The following is a 21,670-nucleotide window of genomic DNA, read 5'->3' as shown; positions in this document are numbered from 1 at the left end:
ACTTACCAGTGGAATATCTCGAGCCTTTTCTATACGAACTATTTTTACAGTTTCTCCTCCATACTGGCCAATGCTTTCATAAACTCTCTCATCCGTAAAGGGTTCTAGCTGCATTTCCTGCTCAGCGACCTTATCATGGGCCAGTAAAAGTGCCTGTTCCAAAGAAATCCACAGCATTTGAAGTAGCAGCATGATTTATTTCTGTAGAGAGATTTTAATCTAATCATGCAGACTAATATTCTAGCCATTAAACCTTTACAAGTGCTATAATTATTTATATAATCAGATCTATTTCCAAATTTTCTAATTGAAGTACAGATGCAATGCTGTATCTTTTATAGCTAAAAAAAAAAAAAAAGATACGTTACATATAACAGGGTAACTCTGGGATGGGTTATGAAAGTCTAAAATGCTTATTAAACTTCATAATAAAATCGATTTAAAGGCCCAACATCATAGATAATTAAAATTTATGGAAAATACAACCAAAAAAGGAAAGATTTTTTGTATAGAATACAAAGTTGTTTCAAAACTAATGTTAATTTTAAACATAAAAATATAATAAAAAAATAATGTGTGTGTGTGTGTGTGTGTGTGTGTGTATTCCAACATAGTAATTATCTTGCAGTGTAAGTTATAAACCAAAGAGGCTACACTGAGGTCTCTTTTAGCCCTAAGAGACTTATCAGAGACTTTGAATGCTGGAAAAATCACTTATATATCATTCTGTTCATTTTCTACCTGAATATGTGGAGCATTCAGCAAAGCAGTTAATTCTTGTCCTTCCTTCTGGTGGACTGGCTTCAAAACAGTTTGTACCTAAGAAACATAAGATTATTTTTCCTAGTTTCCTAGGTTATCACTAACATCTATACAGGTATATAAAAAAAGGATACGATTTAAACTTGCAAGAAACTACTTGTAAGAAAGAAAAGCACTACAAAGAATTGTAAGAGAAAAAAGGAATATGCTTCTTCTCACACAGTTTTCAATCTTGTTACCATTGTTAATGGCATTCTTTATTTAACAAAATACACTAGATAAGATTTTGGTATTTACAACTATGAATGACTTATTTGCTTCTTGAAAGTTTCTCCCAACATACTATAAAATAGGGGCGCCTGGGTGGCTCAGTCGTTAAGCGTCTGCCTTCAGCTCAGGGCGTGATCCCAGAGTGCTGGGATCAAGCCCCACATCAGGCTCCTCCGCTGGAAGCCTGCTTCTTCCTCTCCCACTCCCCCTGCTTGTGTTCCCTCTCTCGCTGGCTGTCTCTATTTCTGTCAAATAAATAAATAAAATCTTTAAAAAAAATACTATAAAATAGACTAATAATGATTACATAATGGAAGAAAAACTATTCTAACAGTTACCGGTTATAGTTTTAAAATCATATGTTTATATAACTATATTTTAAATCAGAGACGACACTCTAAAGAGTCACAGACTAACAAGATAAACTTACATGAGAGTAATGGAACAACTACCATGCCACAGACACAGGTAATTACATTAAAAAATCTCCTGAGGTTAAGCAATTTTTGTATTCCTGGGATAAACTCCACTTGTTATGATGAATTTCTTTTAGTCTTTCTTTTTTTTTTTTTTTTAGAGATTTTATTTATTTATTCGACAGAGATAGAGACAGCCAGCGGAGAGGGAACACAAGCATGGGGAGTGGGAGAGGAAGAAGCAGGCTCATAGCAGAGGAGCCTGATGTGGGGCTCGACCCCATAATGCCGGGATCATGCCCTGAGCCGAAGGCAGGTGCTTAACCACTGTGCCACCCAGGCGCCCCTAGCCTTTATTTCTTTATCTGTAGAATGGCACCTACCATTCAAGGTTTTTAAAAGACTGAGATGATCCATATCAACTGCTTAGCACAGTACCTAGGCACATAATATATTTCTACTTTAATACATTTCTAGATGTGACTTATTCATATTTTATATTTCTACATTAATGTTCCTAAATTGGATTGGCCTCTACTTGAGTGCAGTCATGTACACTGGTTTACAAGACTACTGTCTGGTTTTAGTATCTAAGTTATGCTATCCTAGTACATTGAAGTGGGAAAGTCTACATTTATGTATTAAAACAGTTTATTTAACACAAGAATTATATGTTCCTTAATGTTCTGATACAGCTTGCACATAAAACCATCTGGGCATGGTAGAGTTTTTAAGGATGGATTTCCTAATGTTACTGGTATTTTTTCCCTTTATGTAACTTGTCAAAGGTTTCTCTATTTTCTTGAACTTTTCAAAAACCCAGCTTCTAAGTTTAAATCTGTTGTTCTTTACATTTAAATAATCCAATTCCTTTCCTCTGCTTTAGTTTATTCCCCTTTTCAATTTCTAATCATTTAGGCTGTATGTTCTGTTCATTCCTTTCTTCTTCTTTTTTTTTTTAAAGGATTTTATTTACTTTTTTATTTAGAAAAACTGCCAGTGGGGGGAGGGACAAAGGGAGAGGGAGAGAACCTCAAGCAGATGCCGCACTGAGCCTGGAACCCAACACAAGGCTCCAACCCATCCACATCAGATCATGACCTGAGCCAAAATCAAGAGTTGGATTCTTAACTGAATGAGCAGCCCAGGCACCCCCAGTTCATTTATTTTCAATCTTCTTTCTACTACCACAAGTATTTAAAGGTAAAAATTTTGCTTTGTGGACTATTTTTCCCCAAAGATGAGTCTATGTATGTTTTCAGTGTCAATATCTCTCATTTCTCCTTCCCTCTTATTTCCAAACTCAATTACCCACCAACAAGAGTGCTTTGCAGTAATTCAGATAACAAAACCAAAATTATCACCATTTATGAAAACATATAAATTCATATATAGAATTTTTTATAAAAGTAACTCATGATTAAAACAGTAATTCTCTAATAGTTCTTCTGGCTATTTTAAATCATCTTATTAGTAATACCCCCTATCAAACCTGAGAGATGATTATTTGATGATTAACTAATTTGACCACAAGTGGATCAAAGCAATGACAGTTCCCAAACCAGCCTGTTCTCTTGTTTTGGTTCCTAGACAAACATGTTTCTAATTGTAAAGTTCTGTATGTATAAACAGGACAGCTAGATAGCAATTATTATCTTCTTCAAGAAATCTATTAAAGCCTTACTAAAGGACAAGTGCAGTAACCCAAAACCATGGGCAATTAAATGTTGATTTTTAAAATAAGGGGTCTTTCTTTTAAAATATATCAATCTAGGCTAATTTAAAATGAAATTTATACTCCCTGATCCTGACCTTTTGGTAGCTGGAAAAAGTAATTCTGAGGGGAAAAGAAAATTCTGGATTAAAAATATACTAAGGGTATACAGTATGTACCAAATCAACAACTCAATAATAATTTTGTATACATTTTATTCCTTTTCCTTTTAAATCCTTTCCTAAACATCTCTGAGATCTTCCCTTCTGAAGAAATGTAGAGCTCCTCTTAAATGTTTCTTTCTTTTCCCTTTTAGTCCAGGTACAACCTATTTTAGTGTCCTCATACATAATCAGCTACTTCTACAAAGGACTAAGGAATTAAAAGGCTGTTCTTACATTGTACTGCTTCCTTTCCATTGGCCTATAAAAATGCTCTAATCTCTTATCTTTAAAAAGAAAATACTCTCTCCTAATACTCTTTTCTAGCTACAGTATTTTTCTCTATTTTATTTCAGAGCCAAAATCCTTCTTTTTTAAATTTAATTTTATTTAAATTCAATTAATTAACATACAATGCACTATTAGTTTCAGGGGTAGAGTTCAGTGACTCATCAGTTGTATATAACAACCACTGCTCATTACATCATGTGCCCTTAATGCCCATCACCCAGTTACCCTATTCCCCCCACCCTCCTTTTTCATTTTAAACTAATTTTTTAAATTATAGAAATGGTGTATGTTAAATGTGAAAAACTGGAAAACAGGTAACCCAAAAGAAGGAAATAAAAGTCATTATAACCTTCAAACCCAGAGATACTCATTTGGCATATATTCTCCTGTATTCTTTTCCTTGTTTTTATCAAAATTAACCATGAGATATATATCTGACAAAAGGACCGCTAACCAGAATATATTTATTAAGAACTCTTACAACTCAATTAAGACCAACAATCTGACTTTTTAAATGGGAAAAAAATCTGACAAGCTATTTTACAAATAGGCTATTTCCCTATAAAAACTGCTCAGTATATCTAAATACAAACTAAAATCATATACCATTACACATCTGCTAAAATGATAAATAGGAAACAACTTAAATATCTATCAATAGATGAGTGGTTAAACAAACTGTGGGATACTTATACGATGGAATACTACTTACTCAGCAAGAAATTACGAATACTGATACACGCAACACATGGATGAATTAGAAAAGGAAATCAGACAAAAAAGACTACATATTATCTTATCCTATTTATATGAAATGCCCAGAAAAGGCAAATTTATAAAAACAGAAAACAGATCAGTGAAGGCCTAGGGCTTGGGGAGTGGGAGGGAGGTGGTTATTGTTTGTAAAGAGCCATGAGGGAGCTTAGTGGAATCATGAATGCTTCTATAACCTGACTGTGGTGGCAGATTACATAGGTGTTATCAAAACATATTGAACTATACAACAAATGTACCCATATTAAGCATATGTAAATTTTACCAATAAAGTTGGTTACCAAAAACAATGCCCATAATCTCAAAGCTATGGGAAAATCTTTGTTTATCCATCACACTTAGTTTTATCGTAATGAGATCATGCTATTTATACAATTCTATAACTGCTTTGATTTGATACTAATTTTAAAAATATTTTATTTTTCTGTCATTAAATACCCTTTTCAATTCTAGAACAGAAATATAAACATTTTAGTTCTTGTTGGCTATCATTTACAGGATCAAGTCCAAGTTCCCTAGCAGCATCTGACTTCTGCTTCTTTTCCAGCCCTATCATCTGGCATTCCTCATGTCTTAACTTTTTTGGTCCAGCCCTAAACTTCTTGTTGTCCTCTGCATGCATCATGCTGTCTCCCCATGATGACTACGAATGATCCCTATGATGCTAGCTCTCTCAGCTACCTGAACTGTCTTATTCTATTTGCTGAGATAACATGTACTCAATAAGTCTGAACACATTTGATTTAAAATTGTTGATGAACTAGAATGAGCTCATTGAAGATGGAACTTCTTTTTTTCAGCTTTGTTATTTGGCTATTTGCAGAATACCTGGCAAACAGCACTCAATGTTTGATGAATTCAATCAAAGAGAGGGCAGGAAGTCATCCTTGATGTCCCCTTTTCCTTTACTCTCCATACAGGGGCAATATGTCCTATTAGTTTTCCATTTAAACATTTCTTCACTTCATGTTCAATTGCTATTCAAAATCTTACAACTGGACAATTACAAGAGCCTCCATATTTTATGCCTCCATTCTCGACCTCGCACAACTTATAAACTTCTTGCTTTAAACTTTTCTTTACAGTGACTTTTTCATATGAAATTTGGGAAACACACAAACATCAAAATAAGAAAATTACCTATCTATCCACACCCTAGAGAGAGCCTTCTTAATAATTTATTTCTTCCAATATTTCTCACATGTATGCTTGAATAGGATATGTTTCTGTGTGTATAAATTATATCCATATTTTAATAGGCTTCATGTTAAATATCAAATAAACCAAGGTTTTTGTTCTCCTCAAAGTAATTCAGCCCATTCAAATTAGAAACAATTTCATAGTTTTGTTGTTCTCCCACAACTTTATATTTCATTACTTCTTCCTGTTTCATTGCATTAGCTATACCTCCAGAAAAGTGTTAAATACTAAAGGTGAGAATATGTAGATTATCTTATTCCAGGCTTAAAATGCAATGTGTGTTGGGTATTTCACCATTACACAGGATGCTCCCTATTGGTATCTGATATTATTTTTTTTATCAAGTTAACAATATGTGCTTGGCTTTCTAAGAATTTTCATCATCAAAGGAAAGGTACTAAATTTTTTTCAGGTATCGTTCTGCATCATCAGGTTGATCATATGGTTTTCCCCTTTCATCTATTCATGTAAGTTAATTATTTAAAAATATTTACCAACAGATCCATCATAAGTTAAATTTAAACTTATTAATATGGCTTATCTGGCCTTTGGGATCTGGACTCTAACTTTTAAGATTATAGCCTACCCTTTACTCATTGTTAAAGAAATATGCCAGACTTCCATAGTCACTATGGTCTTTGTACCCTTTGCCAATGGAACGGCTTTTCCTCTTTCCTGGTGTTCCTGGCAAATTCCCAATCATCCTTCAAGACTCAGCAAATTAAATTTTCTTCTATCTTTCTTCCTTTCTCCCATCTTCTCCCCTTGAATCAGGCACATCTATCTCATGCTCTTGGTACCTTAGAAATACTGCCATCACAGTCCTTCTCATTAGAGTGTAATTGTTTATTCACTGTTCTTCTTCAGGGATAGCCTAACTCAACTTTCACTGGTCAATGGACACCTGGGTTGATTCCAGTGATTCAGCTGATTATCTGAATGCTATAAACAGTATTTGTACTTCGGTCTTTGTGTGGATATGTTTTCATTTCTCTCAGGTACATACCCAGAAATGGAACTGCTGTGTCATAATATATAGGTACATTAAGCTTTAGTTTGTCAAACACTTTCCAAAGCGGCAGTACCAATTTATACTCTACCAGTAATGTGTGAGAGTTTCAATTGCTCTATAAGTTCACCAACATTTGATATTGCCAGTCTTTTTTTTTTTTTTAAATTTTAGTCATTTTGGTGTCTATGTAGTGGTATCTCATTTTGTTTTAATTTGCATTTCTGTTAACTAATAATTTGAGCACCTTTTCATACTTATTGGCCATTTGGATTTTCTCTTTTTGTGAGTGTCTCTTCAAGTTCTTTGCCCGCTAAAAAAAACTGAATAGTTTTTTCTTATTAATTTGTGAGAGTTCTTTTGGATTCAAGTTTTTGTTATATATATATTTATACATGTATGCACATGTATATATATCTCAATATCTCAAAAATCAAATGTAAAATAAAAATACTATTTCCTAGTCTGCTGGCTTATATTTTTACTGGATAAGCAAAAGTTCATTAAATGAAAGCCAAGTTTTCAATCTTTTCTTGAAAAGCACTTTAGTGACAAAAAAACCCCCTTGATTTGTGGTTATTAATAAATACTCTAGATTGTCAAAGATTTAATCTGGATCTCAACATATAAAGTTTTCATAGGCTTTATTATCTATTATATAATACCTAATGTTTAACACAAAAAAACTACAAAAATACTATTTAAAAAAGCTATAAAAACAAAGAATACTTCCAAATGTTTTAAGATATTCTTTCACTAAATTTCTTGGTTTTTTTTTTTTACTTTAATTTTCATTTAAAAATGATACAACTGAAGCATGAAGTAATCTCTTCACTGCATATAAAACAGCTGGAGTTATGAATGCTAAAAAAGCAGAACAGCAGGCACTGGGCAGATGAGCAGCCTTGTTAGTCTTAAGCCATTCACAAAGCCTCACCTGACCTCACTGTCAATATTCAGAAATATAAAACAGAAGAGTTGAATTATGTGATTGCTAACATTTTTCCAGCTGTAAAATAAAGGCAACAAGTCCATCTAATCTTTTAGAATTTTGTCATCACATTTAACACTTTGCTGTGATGAGCTGAGTATATACTTTTCTTAAGTGTTATGCACTGTAAGTTAGGGCAGCCACACAGTTGTGCAGACACAGCTACAGGGGAAGTTATTCACACAGCAGCACAACCACACACACTGTGGCCCTGACTAGGACCTTCAGTTTGTACTAATTTAAGACCAGTAATAAGGAGGACACGTGTTGTGATGAACACTGGGCATTATACGCAACTAATGAATCACTGAACACTATACCAAAAACTAATGCTGTACTATACAGTGGCTGACGGAACATAAAAAAAAAAAAGACCAGTCTCAGCCCAAGGTGAATATCAGCCACATATTCCACCACCATCAAAGCAACACAATTCTTAAATATTACTGAAGGTATTTTAAGGATGTGATAGCAAATGTTCAAAAAGTCTCCTTGCTATGATACTTTTAAAATTGTGAACCATGTTAATATGTTAACTATCCTAAAACTAATTTTCGAATTAATTTTTTAAAGTTCTTTTAACCCTTTCCTAAACCACTTCTAGTTCTTTTCCTCGCTCAACTCCTGAAACTTTTTAAGCTATGTTGCCTCTTCTATCCTTTTTCTTTTTACCCTTTCTATTGTCTGTGCCACTTTCTTTAACTGGAGCAATTTTGGTCTCTCTTGCTTATCTCATTCTCTTTCCCACCCATTGTTCTAGTCAACAAAACAAAGGGACAGTACATAGTTAGACAAAGACAGGGAAAAGAATGATTATAATTATTATGCATTCCTCCCAACCCTACACAATAAAAGTTACCTGTATTTGTGAATAAATAAAATCTAAAGTAATGTCGATTATTTTGATCTCTGTAAGGAAAGTAATTTTCAGAAAAAACATTTAAACTATAGTAAGTAAAACTGCAGGAATAATTTTTTAATTAAAATTTTTGCATATTTAATTTCAATAACGAAAGATGAACACAAAGAATGGGTTTCAACTAGCTCTTTTAAATTCTAGTAGATAGAAAATTTCCTCTCTAGAATATGTCCTTAGGTCACACTCTCCTATCCTGGGTAACACTAGACTTCTCTCAGCTACTCTTGCACATAGGAATTTTGTCCATTGTATGCACCTAAATAAAGAAAATACATTCTGTGCTCATCTGAAAAAATGGTTTCTACGGTATTTTAAAGGCCTGTAGCTCTCAAAGTCCTACCCAGAGCCCATTTTCTGTCTCGTGTCTGCGTTCAACGAAACAGATTTACTTGAAGGGCTTCCAGAATTTTTAGTTTTTATAATATGAAAGTAACTTAAAATCCTATAATAATGACAGAATTCCATCCCAAAAAACAGGAGATGGCTTATTTATACCTTTTAAAAACCTTCAATTTAACAGACGTTTGCAGAATACATTAGACACTGAATGTCAACATCAACAAGAAGCAGAAACTAGAAGTTCAAAGTCAGCATGTCAACAAGAGAAACTCTCACCATACATTAAAATGTAATTATTTTGGACCTTCTATAGAGTTTTTATACAGGAAAAACTTCAAAGTATCTACAAGCAACGAATTTTAGAAGTTATATATTTATGACACCTGGATATCAGATATAATTTTATCTCATCAGTACTCAGTTTATAATGTATAGTGCTTAAAATAAAACTACACATTTATAAAAGCACTAAAAAACTTCCCTTTAGTAAGTCAGACAAATATTTATCTCACTATGCAAATATATAATTTTATATATAAAACACTTCTTTTCATGAAAAAGAGCTCTGATTTTGAAGTATATATTTTTTCAGGATAAAATGCATGTAGCAAATTTTTCCTAACACAATAAATTATTAACATTTGATCAACAGTAACTAATTCAAATAAGACTTATATTCCTATCAGTATTCTCCAAAAATACTGCCTTACTACCACTAACAATTAGCTTGTATATTTCAAGCAGATGTTCAGAATACATACCTCTTGCGCAAGATCTTGTGCATTGGAGATAAGAGGAAAAGGAGGACTGGCTTTGTTCATGTGTACTGTGACAGCGTTGTGTATCTTAAATGCATTCTGGAAATCTTTATTCTGTACAAGTTGTAAAAGCAGTGAGATATCCTCCTGGCTCTGAGAATCTACCAAAGTATGTTGGATATGTTTAAGTGAAGAAAACAAGTCTTCCACTTCTAGTAGGAGAAGGAAAAGGTATCCAAAGATTAATTGCTTATGTCTTAATTCAACATGTGTTTTAAGATAAACTTTCTTGAACCAGTAACGATTTAAGTTTTCCAAAAAGAAACCCTTGCATATATTTTTGAGAGTTAAACCACTATCATTTTACCTATTTTTAAGTAAAACTCTAAAAATTATACAAAATAGAATAACATGTTTTCCAAGTGTTTGAAGCATAAAATACACACTCATTATAAAAATAAATGAGGAATACAAAAATAGAGATTTAAAACCACCAAGAGTCCCATCACCTAGAAACAACTTTTTAAAATTATCTTTGAGTATTTGCTTTTTTCATTTTGCAGTACATTTTAATTATTTTCCCACATTGCCAAGTACTCTTTTAAAAATATTACATATAATGGCTCCATGATACTCTGTTCCATGGCTAAACCATAATTTAAATTACCATTACATTAAAGTTGAGCATTTAGGTTACTTCCCTCCAATTTTTTGCTACTATAAATAATAAGCATTTCAATACATAGTGATCATGGCTGAATAAAAATTTGTCTGAGAGTCTGATGTTTTCTTAAAATAACTCCTAGAAATAGAAGTTTTAAATAAGATTCTGACATTTTAAAAACCAAACAGCTTTCCAGAAAAGTTTTACTAATTTAATTTACATCCCATTAGCAGTATTTTCACCGATATTCAACATTACAGCTCTATAAAACCATTTTATTTAATGGCGAGGGTGAGGTTAGTCATATTTAGCAGACACTTCTTTGTGTTCCATAAAACTCTTGTGAACATGTGAGTCTCCTAAAATTATACTGACAGTTGTGGGCATTGTACGTGTGTACACATGCCTGTTAGTGTGCACATCAGGATGTGCACTTTTCTGGGAGAGGATTATCCCAAAATGGTTAAGAGCCGTAGGCTGTTTTTTCCCAGCCCCCCAAGAGGTAGATGTGTATGTGTGTCTGTACACTTTGTTACATTTGTCAGAAACAGTTTGTCAAGTTTTTCATTTGTCTGTTAACTGTGTTTATGGTAGCTTTTATTACAGAAGTTTTCAACTCTTATATGTTAAGAATGATCCACCTTTTTCTGGGTGATTTCTTTCACTGTTTCTGGGCTTTTAAACTCCTTCTGCTAGGTCATTGAACATTTGCCTACATTTCTTTTGGCTTCTTACGGCTTCTTCTTCATAATTAACACTAATCCATCTAGAATTTACTCTGGTATAGATTTGAGGGGAAATTTTAACTTCATTTCTTTTCTTCCAAGTGGTTAACAATTATTCTAACACCATTTATTGAATAAACCTCACTGTTCCACTGATTCATGATACCACCAAATTCTTACATCTAACAGGGTCTGTTTCTAGTCCATTGGTCTATCAGAACTACAGTGTCTTATTATAGTAGCATTACAGTCTTTCCTCATATTGATATGACAAGTACTTGCTCATTACTTTTTCAAAAATGTCTCGACCATTTAAAATGAGTTACAGAATAATTTTTTCAAGGTACTACCCACTCTCTCCCATTTCTCCAAAAAGAAAAGTCTATTGAGATTCTGACTGAAATTAAACCTCTATGAGTCTGGGAAAAACTTACAGTGGATACTACTGTTTTATACACAGTCACATGGAAAAAACCCTCTCAGCTTAAGTCTTTTTGTTAGTTTTCTTCATATACAGTCTGCAGAAAAGCAACTGATTCTTGTACATGTATCTTATAACCTACTACTTTCCAGCAGTTAAATTATTTCATAGATTTGAATAGTTCTTCAGTTGATTCTTAAGATTCCTCTTTCCCCCCCAAATCAAAACAGATTTAGTCCCTATAAAATATACAGATATGCTCTTCAGTAATTTAAAATGCAAGCAAATAACTAGGGGAAAAAACTGGAAAGTCAAAACTGTCAATCGTGTGACCCTGAGCTAAACAAAACTTGAGAAATAGCTAGAATTTAACCATACACTAAGATGGTATCTAGAACGCTAGACAGAAAGAATATACACAGGGGAAACTGGGAGATATTTGTCGGAGTACAAACTGTTGCTTTTAAGGTGAATAAGTTCTGAGGACCTACATGATGACTACAGTCAATGATACTGTATTGTGTACCTGAAATTTGCTGAGAGTAGATCTTAAGCATTCTCATACTACACACACACAGTAACTGAAGTCATGCATGTGTTAACTAACTTAATAGTGCTAAATATTTCACAATGTATACATCTAATCATCATATTGTACACTTTAGATACATACAATTTTACTTGTCAAATATACTTTAGTAAACCTGGGAGGAAAAAATATGGAATGTCAGATTCCGTCAAATTCGAAGAGGTTACCGCTGAATTACCTAAGTGTATAAAGAATTCCTAAGAGTATAAAGAATTCCTAAGAGTATAAAGAATTCAGTGGGCTTAAAGTATCTTTAGAGCAAAAGAGGAAGACATTTAAATATCTTAAAAGGAAAAAGAATTATAAAACCAACAAAGTAGTTAAGGCAGTACTTGTCTACAATCTTAGGAGGACTATCTTAGACTTCACTGGGTAGATAATAAGATTCCTGTTTAAAATTTTAGTAATTATTTAAATGAGTTCAGACTGGTTGTCAGGGCAATGAGAAAAATGAAGGCTTCAGATCTCACCACTGACTGTAATCAACAAGCAACTTTAATCAGCCCAAAAAAGAACCATCTCTCTATTGTCTCTTCAACCCCAAGAATATTTAAACTTTTAAGGGCAAAGGAACTTCTGTGTTAATCTCTCCTGGTACAAAAGCCACCCATAAGGATACTGTAATACTGACATTATAAAAAAAAAAAATCTGTTGTTTTATCTTCCAGCTATAATTACTGGTGTTAATTTGTTATATTATACAGCCTTTCAGACTTTTTTTTTTAAAGATGTTCATTTAACCATACAGGTCACATAGTACATATTTTGCGATGTTATTTTCCAATTTCTTTAGAATAAACACCTAAAATTACCAGAAAATAAAAACCTTTAAAACTTTGATACATACTGACAAATTGCCCCCCAGACTGGTACTAACTCATACTCCTACCGGTAATTAACTTGAGTGCCTGTTTCTAAAAACAGACCAAATTAAGGATTATTAATTTTTCCTTTGTTGGTGATCTGGTTAGGAAAAAATGTATTTCTTTGCCTAGTAGTGAGGTTAAATATATTTCCACAAGGTTAACATTCATTTGTATGTCTTCTTTCATCTACTTTCTACCTAACTTTTACCTGTTTTTCTACTAGTTTTTTTTTCTTAATGACTGGAATTAAACTGATTATATAAATATCCCTGAAGTCTTATGCAGAACATACTAAATGTAACTACCTTTGCTTGCTTTATCAGAATGATGATCTTTAATAAAGGATATTTATGAGAATTACTAAGGGAATTTGCACAGATATGTCTTGAGTTCTACCTCAAACACAATTAGAATCTCCTGTGTCTTCCTGAATGATATGTCATTAAATATAAATAAAAATACATAAATATTGACTTTAAGTCTGGTTAAGAACCACTGACTTAAAGGCTTTATTAACATCAGTTGCTGTAATATTTTAAGACACAATATACTTGAGACAAAGGCAGTCAAACCTATTTTCTTCTATACTAAATAATTTTGACTTCTATATTGAGTTTTTGTGTCTGTTTTTTATAGTTATTCTATTTCCTCGTTGGCAAATCGTTTTTGTTGCCCTTTTTCTGCTCTGTGGTAAACACGACATATAATTCTCATATTTAGAATATTTTTTTTAAAGATTTTATTTATTTATTTGACAGAGACAGAGACAGCCAGCGAGAGAGGGAACACAAGCAGGGGGAGTGGGAGAGGAAGAAGCAGGCTCATAGCAGAGGAGCCTGACGTGGGGCTCGATCCCACAACGCCGGGATCACGCCCTGAGCCGAAGGCAGACGCTTAACCGCTGTGCCACCCAGGCGCCCCTAGAATATTTTAAGTATAAAATAAGATAGTATGGTCATGTGTCATAGAGAAAAACTAGGGAAAGTAAGGAAGAGTAACTCAGACTAGGAACAGCTTAATGAAGAGATACAACTTGAGATCAACGACCTTATTTCAGATCAGTTCACAGTTAAGACAATGGTCAGATAGGAAATGGGAAATTTTGTTGTTAGTCCAAAATGGACAGTGTAAGGGAATGCAAGTTCCAGAGAAAGATGAAATCTGGCAATTTGTGCATACTGAGTTGTAAAGCCACAAAGACCATCGAGCAGTTTAATATCCAAGAGGAAAAAAAAACAAAACAACACAACTCTGGGCCAAACTGGAAATGTTTTTCACTCAGCAGGTCAGGGATCACAATCAGATCTACAGGAATAGGAAAGCTGTAAAGCATAATAATACAACAGAGTCCCAAACAGGCTAATGACACAGTACCTACCTACGTAAGTAATGGGTTGTGGGAGAACCTAAGGACCTTGCCAATGCTAGATATATAAAAACATGTAACTGGGCTCAAGGTTCAAGATTATTAGGTTAACATCAAGACCAATTTAAACTTGTTAATTATCATTCCTTTCAACTTCACTCACCTCTTTGAAGTCCTAGTCACGTTTTATTGTTTAATTAGCAAAAACTTTTCAATGAAATTATCTTACTTAGGAATTGTCTTTAGACTCATTAATCAATATTACCAGACTGAATTGAGATCACACGCACTTAAGCTCAGCTTTTAAAATTAAACATTGCCAACCATTTCTGAAAAACTGTAAGTATGTATTTGTCCCAAATTACATATTAGTCATTGCCATTACTGAATAGTAAGATACTGAATATCATATTATGTGCATATGTGCGATTTTATTTAATCCTCATAAAAACCCTGAGAAATATTTCCCAATTTAAAAACAACCCCAAACACTCCAAACTAGAGACATATGTAATTCAGATCAAACCTCTGGAGAAAATAAAGCCATATACAAAAAATGGCACCCGGATGAAGAATCCATTTCTTCAGACTTCTAAGGCAGTGCTTTACTGCCACACCAAGGGAATAAAAAAGAAACTTTTTTTTCCTTTTTTTGCAGATTCCAGGGCTTGATTACATTGTTTATCTGTTTTGGAAAAGCTGTCCTGAGATGTCTTTTTGCCCAATACAGGAGCATGTAATGTACACAGATCAGTATTTAGAGGAGCTTATATGTTCTAGCTATCTTACCACATATCTTTAGAAGGAAGTTTCTCTAGCTGACTGTGCATATTCATACATATAATGCATATGATGCATATGTTTTATTCACCCTCCAAATGCTACTTTTATAATACCATGCAGGAAAGCTGCTCAAAGTACTCTCATCCTTCAGATCCAAATGTTTTCATTAAGAATGTTTTGTGAACAAGTAGAAAAGATTAAGTTAGCAGACACTCAATGAGTTTTTAAAACTTCATTAAATATATGTAGATTGACTAGAAGATAAGGACTAAACTACACGTAGTTGAAACAAATGAATATTTAAGAGAAAATACAAAATACTAAGTGATACAAACCCTTTGATGAAATCAGTGTTTTTTTAAAAAGCCTTTTTAAAAAAGGCTTATCAATTTTAAAGAATTAAAAATAATGCTGCCTCTGTCCAATAAGTTTTAAAATCACACAGAAAGCAACAGACACCTACAGCGTTAGTCTTAAAATACTGATCATGATAAATGAGTTCACAGTCTTTACTCGGTTCTTTACTAGAAAATTCTCAATATAATTTTGACAAAGGGTCTTTTCTTTGATATTAAGGTTGATGTCTAATGAAAAATTATTGTGGGTAACATCAACTCAGGGATTATCACTTTAACACACATTCTCATTCACATTTTAGTTTCATATAAAAATTCTTAATTTGAAGTCAGAATATGTAGTTGTAGGTTAAAAAAAATCTTAGATCTGTATTGTATATTTTTTTAAAAGATTTTATTTATTTATTTGAGAGAAAGAGAGAGTGAGCACAAGTGGGGGGAGGGGCAAAGGGAGAACAGAGAACAGCAAGCAGACTGCTGAGTGGGGAGGCTGATGTGGGGCTCCATCCTAGAACCCTGAGATCATGACCTGAACTGAAATCAGATGCTTAACCAACTGAGCTACCCAGGCACCCCTATATTGTACATCTTTAAAAGCACTTTACAAATAATTATTATTCAAGAACAGTTAATTCTGTATACATTTAAGAAATGTCCCATTGTCTGATGCAGGTTATATTTGTTTACTTAAAACAAACAAAACATTCTGTACAATTCCAGAAGGAATTCTAAAAATCCAATCAGATACAACTAAATCAGTCCTGTCAAATATGTACCCTGTTCTGTAATTAAAATGAAGATACACAATAAAGAGAGGACAGAATCGAGAGAACAGAGACTCCTTTCCCCACTACTATAAACAGAGACACAACAGGGAAACACAAGGATAAAGAGCCACAATGACAGAAAAATAGAAAGATATATAGAGAATCACAGGGCTAGTGAGAAAGAATAACACCGTGCAGAGAGGGAAGTGGACAAACAAGGGAGTACTGCAGCAGAGACACAACCACAGTAAGGCAGGACAGAGAGGAAGGGCAGAAAAGGGGACACTGCAGAGAAGAAGGCAAAGGCAAGTATAGGAAATCTGGCTTTGATGATAAATTCTAGTCTGCTACAGCTTCCCTACAAGAAAGTTCTTTAGATCTAGTTTAAATTCTTTGTCCCACAGTTAGATCTATTGCTTACTTGATGCTCAGTAGAAATTGTTTTAAGTTCCCATCATCTTCTCTAACATTTCTTATAACACTTAAATAAATTATTTATGTTAAGAAAGGACACATTATCTAAAAAGAAATTACTTATATTTGGTATTGGAATACAATTAATCAGATAAATACAAACATACAGATAAATCCACACATCTACCCCCTGAACTCTCTCTCCTCTTCCCTGGCCCTCTCCTGGTAGCCCAAAATATAAAAGAATGAAGATTTAAATTAGGCAACAGAAAGCAAAAACCAAGAAAGCAAAAACCAAGCTCTATCTGAAATTCTATCTTTAAATACCTAAGATTCTAGGCAGTCATATGGGAGAATTTTTTGGCTTTAAGTGTAAAAAATAGAATTACCCAAGGAATCTCCATCTCTGGAGAACTTTCAAAGTAATGGTGATAACCACCTACCCTGGATTAGCTCTGCTTATTTTAACTTATGCTATCATTCACCCAAATGAAAAGACAGTTTCTAGAGATCTATTCTAGCATTAAGAATCTTCCATCTCATTGCTTAAATAATACAGATTTCTTTAACCTATCCTCAGAAATTTTTAGATTTCAACCAACTTTATGACTTTTTTTCTGAACTTTTAAAGATTTCTTCTCTTCTCCTAAACTGGACAAACTGAATATTCAGATGAGGACCTTAATATTTCTGAGTATAAGGAAATTGTATCAGTTTCCAGTATATCTATCTGCTGAATCAAAATCAGAACACTCATTCAGGAAATTTTTGCTTAAACAGAGGTAGATTTTTTTCTTTTTTTCTTTCCAAATTTAAGAACATAAAATTCAGATCTTTGAATTTTGGTTGGCAGTGGACCAAGTCAAATGAATTAAAAAAAAAAATCAGAAGCTCACAATAGCCAAATCGTGGAAAGAACCGAGATGCCCTTCAACAGATGAATGGATTAAGAAGTTGTGGTCCATATATACAATGGAATATTACTCAGCTATCAGAAAGAACGAGTTCTCAACATTTGCTGCAACATGGACGGCACTGGAGGAGATAATGCTAAGTGAAATAAGTCAAGCAGAGAAAGACAATTATATGATTTCTCTTATCTATGGAACATATAAGAACTAGGAAGATCGGTAGGGGAAAAAAGGGATAAAGAAAGGGGGGGGTAATCAGAAGGGGGAATGAAGCATGAGAGACTATGGACTCTGAGAAACAAACTGAGGGCTTCAGAGGGGAGGGGGGTGGGGGAATGGGATGGACTGGTGACGGGTAGTGAGGAGGGCACGTATTGCATGGTGCACTGGGTGTTATACACAACTAATGAAGCATCGAGCTTTACATCAGATACCAGGGATGTACTGTATGGTGACTAACATAATATAATAAAAAAATATTAAAATAAAAAAAACTCATGAAAAATCCTGAACAGTAATTACTCATTAACAAACTGGGTTACAAATTAAAAATAAATACCAGCTAAGTATATAGGCAAAGATAGTTAAGAGAGACAGCACAGGAAAAATCTTACCCCTAAAAATGGTAAGACAATGAAAAACTGTCACCGAAGCCCCAAATCTAGGATGAGAATACTTGGGTCACAACCAAACATTATATGACTATACACATATTATAATGACTTTTCTAATCTAATTTTAGGAATCTGAACAAATCAGAAAATTTTCAAACACACCCAACATTTTAAACATCAAATCTAGTACCCAAAAGTCTAATCATGTTACTCCCAGAAAAAAAAAGTTCCTCAAAGAATGACTAAAAGAGCTTGGAAACATCTATAGCAGCTGAGAAAAAAATTAATAATAATTATTAGCTTTTCAGAAGTAGGCTGAACTTTTGAGGTCTACTGGCTTTGGAATTTTGTTTGTTGACTTTAAATAAAGCCAATCTTTAAAAACATTTATCACAGTCTAGCAAAATTCCTGTATATCCAGTATATCCCATGGTCAGTCAAAAGTCAAATAATAACAGAAAGAAATGTAGAAGATATATTTAACTTTGTAACATCAAATATGGGAATACTATTGATTTTATAGCTGAATATTCAAAGACATGTGGCAAAAATATATAGACACTAATCAAGACTGAAACATGCTATTAATTAATATAATGAAGTATTTTATTCATCCTAGTTTTCTGCCCCTTGGTGTACCTTTTATCTTCACACTAAGAGCATCCAGTATGAATTAGAAAGCCCCTAAATCACAAATTTCAACGGTCTCATTACTAAGCACAAAACAGCTCCTCATGGGTGTGGGTGGGTGGGTATGCCTTTCCTATGGTTTCTTCATATGTGATAGATGACAGTGTTTCCTACTTTACTCCCTTTAAATATTCTATAATACTTGTCTACAGCCCTGGCCCAAAATTACTTCAATGTGAATAGAAAAATAAACAAAACAGTGGCACCTGCAATCTAGAGGTATCTGAAAAATGATTCTACTCTACTTCATCCTACTCTAACCTGCTTTGTTATCTTCTCAGAATCTCCCTCTCAAAGTAGTTTGTTTTACTTACGAAAGAGAGCGAGACAATGAGATTTTATCTGAAGCAAAGCCAAATTTTAATAACTCATGCCAATTTTAAGGAAAGCTTCCCTAATATATAAAAATTCTTATATAATGCTAATATTAATTATTTGAAATTAAATTCCCACATCACCATTTTCTAACTTTTAGTAAGGTTCTAAAGTTTTTAAAAGATTTTATTATTTGAGAGAACACACACGAGAGACAGCACGAACGGGGATGAGGGGCAGAGGGAGAAGCAGACTCCCCGCTGAGCAGGGAGCCTGATATGGGACTCAATCCCAAGACTCTGGGATCCTGAGATCATGACCTGAGCCAAAGGCAGATGTTTACCAGACTGAGCCACCCAGGCACCCCTTTTAATAAGATTCTGACTGCTTTTAAACAAGCAAGTTCAATTCATCCTTTCAGAATATTTTCTATCAATTCCATCCCGAAGTATCCAACCTTCCAATCATATTTTCAATTCTTAAAATAGTATCTTCTCTACTCACAGATAAATGATGATGTATCATTGGAAACTGATGGCTCTCTCTCAAAGAAAGAAATTAGTTGTCGCATCCTTCCCTCATTTAAAACAAGGTGGCTGTTTCTGGCTGTGAAAAAGGCTGAGAAGTTGCCTCTGGCATGTGTTTATTAATCAAAATACTGGCAGGGAGACACAACTTTAAGGGAGTACTTCTGTTGTGTTTGATGTGTTAGCAAATTATGTACAGGAAAAAAACGTTTGGTACAAAACTATTACACTTCATCTTAAAATGAAAACTTAAAACTCAGTATATCCACAAATGAAGCTTTGACTGGCAATAACAACTCTATAACTTCCACTAGCTTTTCATGTTTCCTATAATTAACAAACTTGTGTTGAGTCTATCAACATTAAATCTAGTACTTATTTCTCAAAATATTAAGTATTCTCTTATTCAAAAATTGTATTATAGATACCTGTTACATTTTTTTAAAAAAAGATTTGGGGGGGGAGAGAGAGAGAGAGAGAGAGACAGACACCACGCACACAAGTGGGAGAGGCAGAGGGAAAGGGAGAGAGAATCTCAAGCAGGCTCTGTGTTGAGCATGGAGCCTGATGGGGAGCTCGATCTCACAACCCTGAGATCATGACCTGAGCTGAAACTGAGAGCCGGATGCTTAACCAACCGTGCCACCCAGGTGTCCCGGCACTACATTTTGAACTACTTTAAAACAAAATATGAAAAATAGCCTTAAATTCAAGGACTGCAAAAAGGTATTTTTGAAAACCAAAGTGGATTGCAAAATGGAGGAAAATATAGCTGTCCTTTAATCTATACTTGCAGAAAAGGTAGGCAAACAACATATAAATAGAAATAGGAAAAAGGAAAAATTTTGAGAGAAATGGTCTCCAATCTTCTGTGGTTATGCAAAAACAAAAACAAAAAAAACCCCAACAGTTTCACTAAAGTGAATCTGGCTTAAGCTGTATTTGTTTCTTTACTGAGAATACATGAATATTATCTATTTGATAGACATTTCTGCCTGATCCAAGTAAAGCAAATGGACAAATACATTAACCTTAAAGAAATTTAAACAGAAAAAAAAGGAAAAATCAATCCAGGCTTGGGCTGGATATATTATAATGTAATCATTCTCCAAGTCAGAGAGAATATTCACAAGAATATTTTAATAAAAAACAATGGAGGGGCACGTGGGTGGCTCAGTCAGTTAAGGGTCTGCCTTCAGCTCAGGTCACAATCCCAGGGTCCTGGAATCGAGCCCTGCATCAGGCTGCCTGCTCTGTGGAGAGCCTGCTTTGCTGTCTCCCTCTGTCCCTCCCACCCCACTTATGTTCCCTCTCCCTCTCTCTCTTATTCCATCTCAAATAAATTTTAAAAAAAAATTAAAAAACAACAAGAACAACAACAACGGAGTGGTGGGATATGAGGGCCAATAAGAGGCAATGAGGAATTAAATATTTTTACTCTAACAAAACTCTTTGTAAAAAAGAGCATAAAATCCTTCGGGTAAATGTATTTTGAAAATATGTATTTTTTCTGTTTTCACTATAATTATTATTTTTTTTTAAAGGAGACAGAAGTTTATTGAACACACAAGACAGCAGTGAACAGGACAGCAAGGGAGATGCTGTCGGCCTGTTTTCACTATAATTATAATGCCTGAAGACATTTACCAGACTTCACTATCACTGAACACATCTGATTTTTTAAAACACAGAGAAGCATGCACACTGCTTCCTGTTAAGAAGTGTGGTTCCTTAATAAATTTGTAACAAAGAAGATGATGTGATTTAGTAGAAACTGTTTCAGATTTAGAATATAGAGACTTTGTGAGCAACAAATCTAGTATATATGGTATCTTTGGGAAAATTACCAGAAGGTGTTCTATTCCTGGTACCAAGAGTTCTGATCCAGAGAGTGAAGAGCACGCTGGACATCATTCTTTACTTAAACTCTTTGGAGTACACCAACTGCATATCTAGATCAAGCAAATTCAAACTTGGCTCTATCACTTATTAGCTTGGAATCTTAAACAATGAGTTAACTCAATTTCAGTTTCTTTATTTCCAAAATGGAGATTATGG

At 33.8% G+C, this 21,670-nt stretch overlaps 1 protein-coding gene across 11 annotated transcripts in view; it reads right to left on the bottom strand.

Annotated features, from left to right (window-relative positions):
* The window catches only part of MPP5 (membrane palmitoylated protein 5), a 76,862-nt gene that overhangs the window by 26,304 nt on the left and 28,888 nt on the right, over positions 1–21,670 (bottom strand). For all 11 annotated transcript variants that reach the window (XM_034642853.1, XM_034642856.1, XM_034642852.1 and 8 more), the window contains 3 exons: positions 9,608–9,816; positions 742–819; positions 7–153 (listed from right to left, as the gene is read on the bottom strand). In XM_034642853.1, coding sequence (XP_034498744.1) covers positions 7–153; positions 742–819; positions 9,608–9,816 — 434 coding nt within the window. The remainder of the gene's footprint in view (positions 1–6; positions 154–741; positions 820–9,607; positions 9,817–21,670) is intronic.

Source organism: Ailuropoda melanoleuca, chromosome 14 (genome assembly GCF_002007445.2).
Source record: "Ailuropoda melanoleuca isolate Jingjing chromosome 14, ASM200744v2, whole genome shotgun sequence".
Classification (NCBI taxonomy): domain Eukaryota; kingdom Metazoa; phylum Chordata; class Mammalia; order Carnivora; family Ursidae; genus Ailuropoda; species Ailuropoda melanoleuca.
The sequence above is the reverse complement of the archived record's forward strand: the minus strand, read 5'-3'. Positions and strand labels throughout refer to the sequence as shown.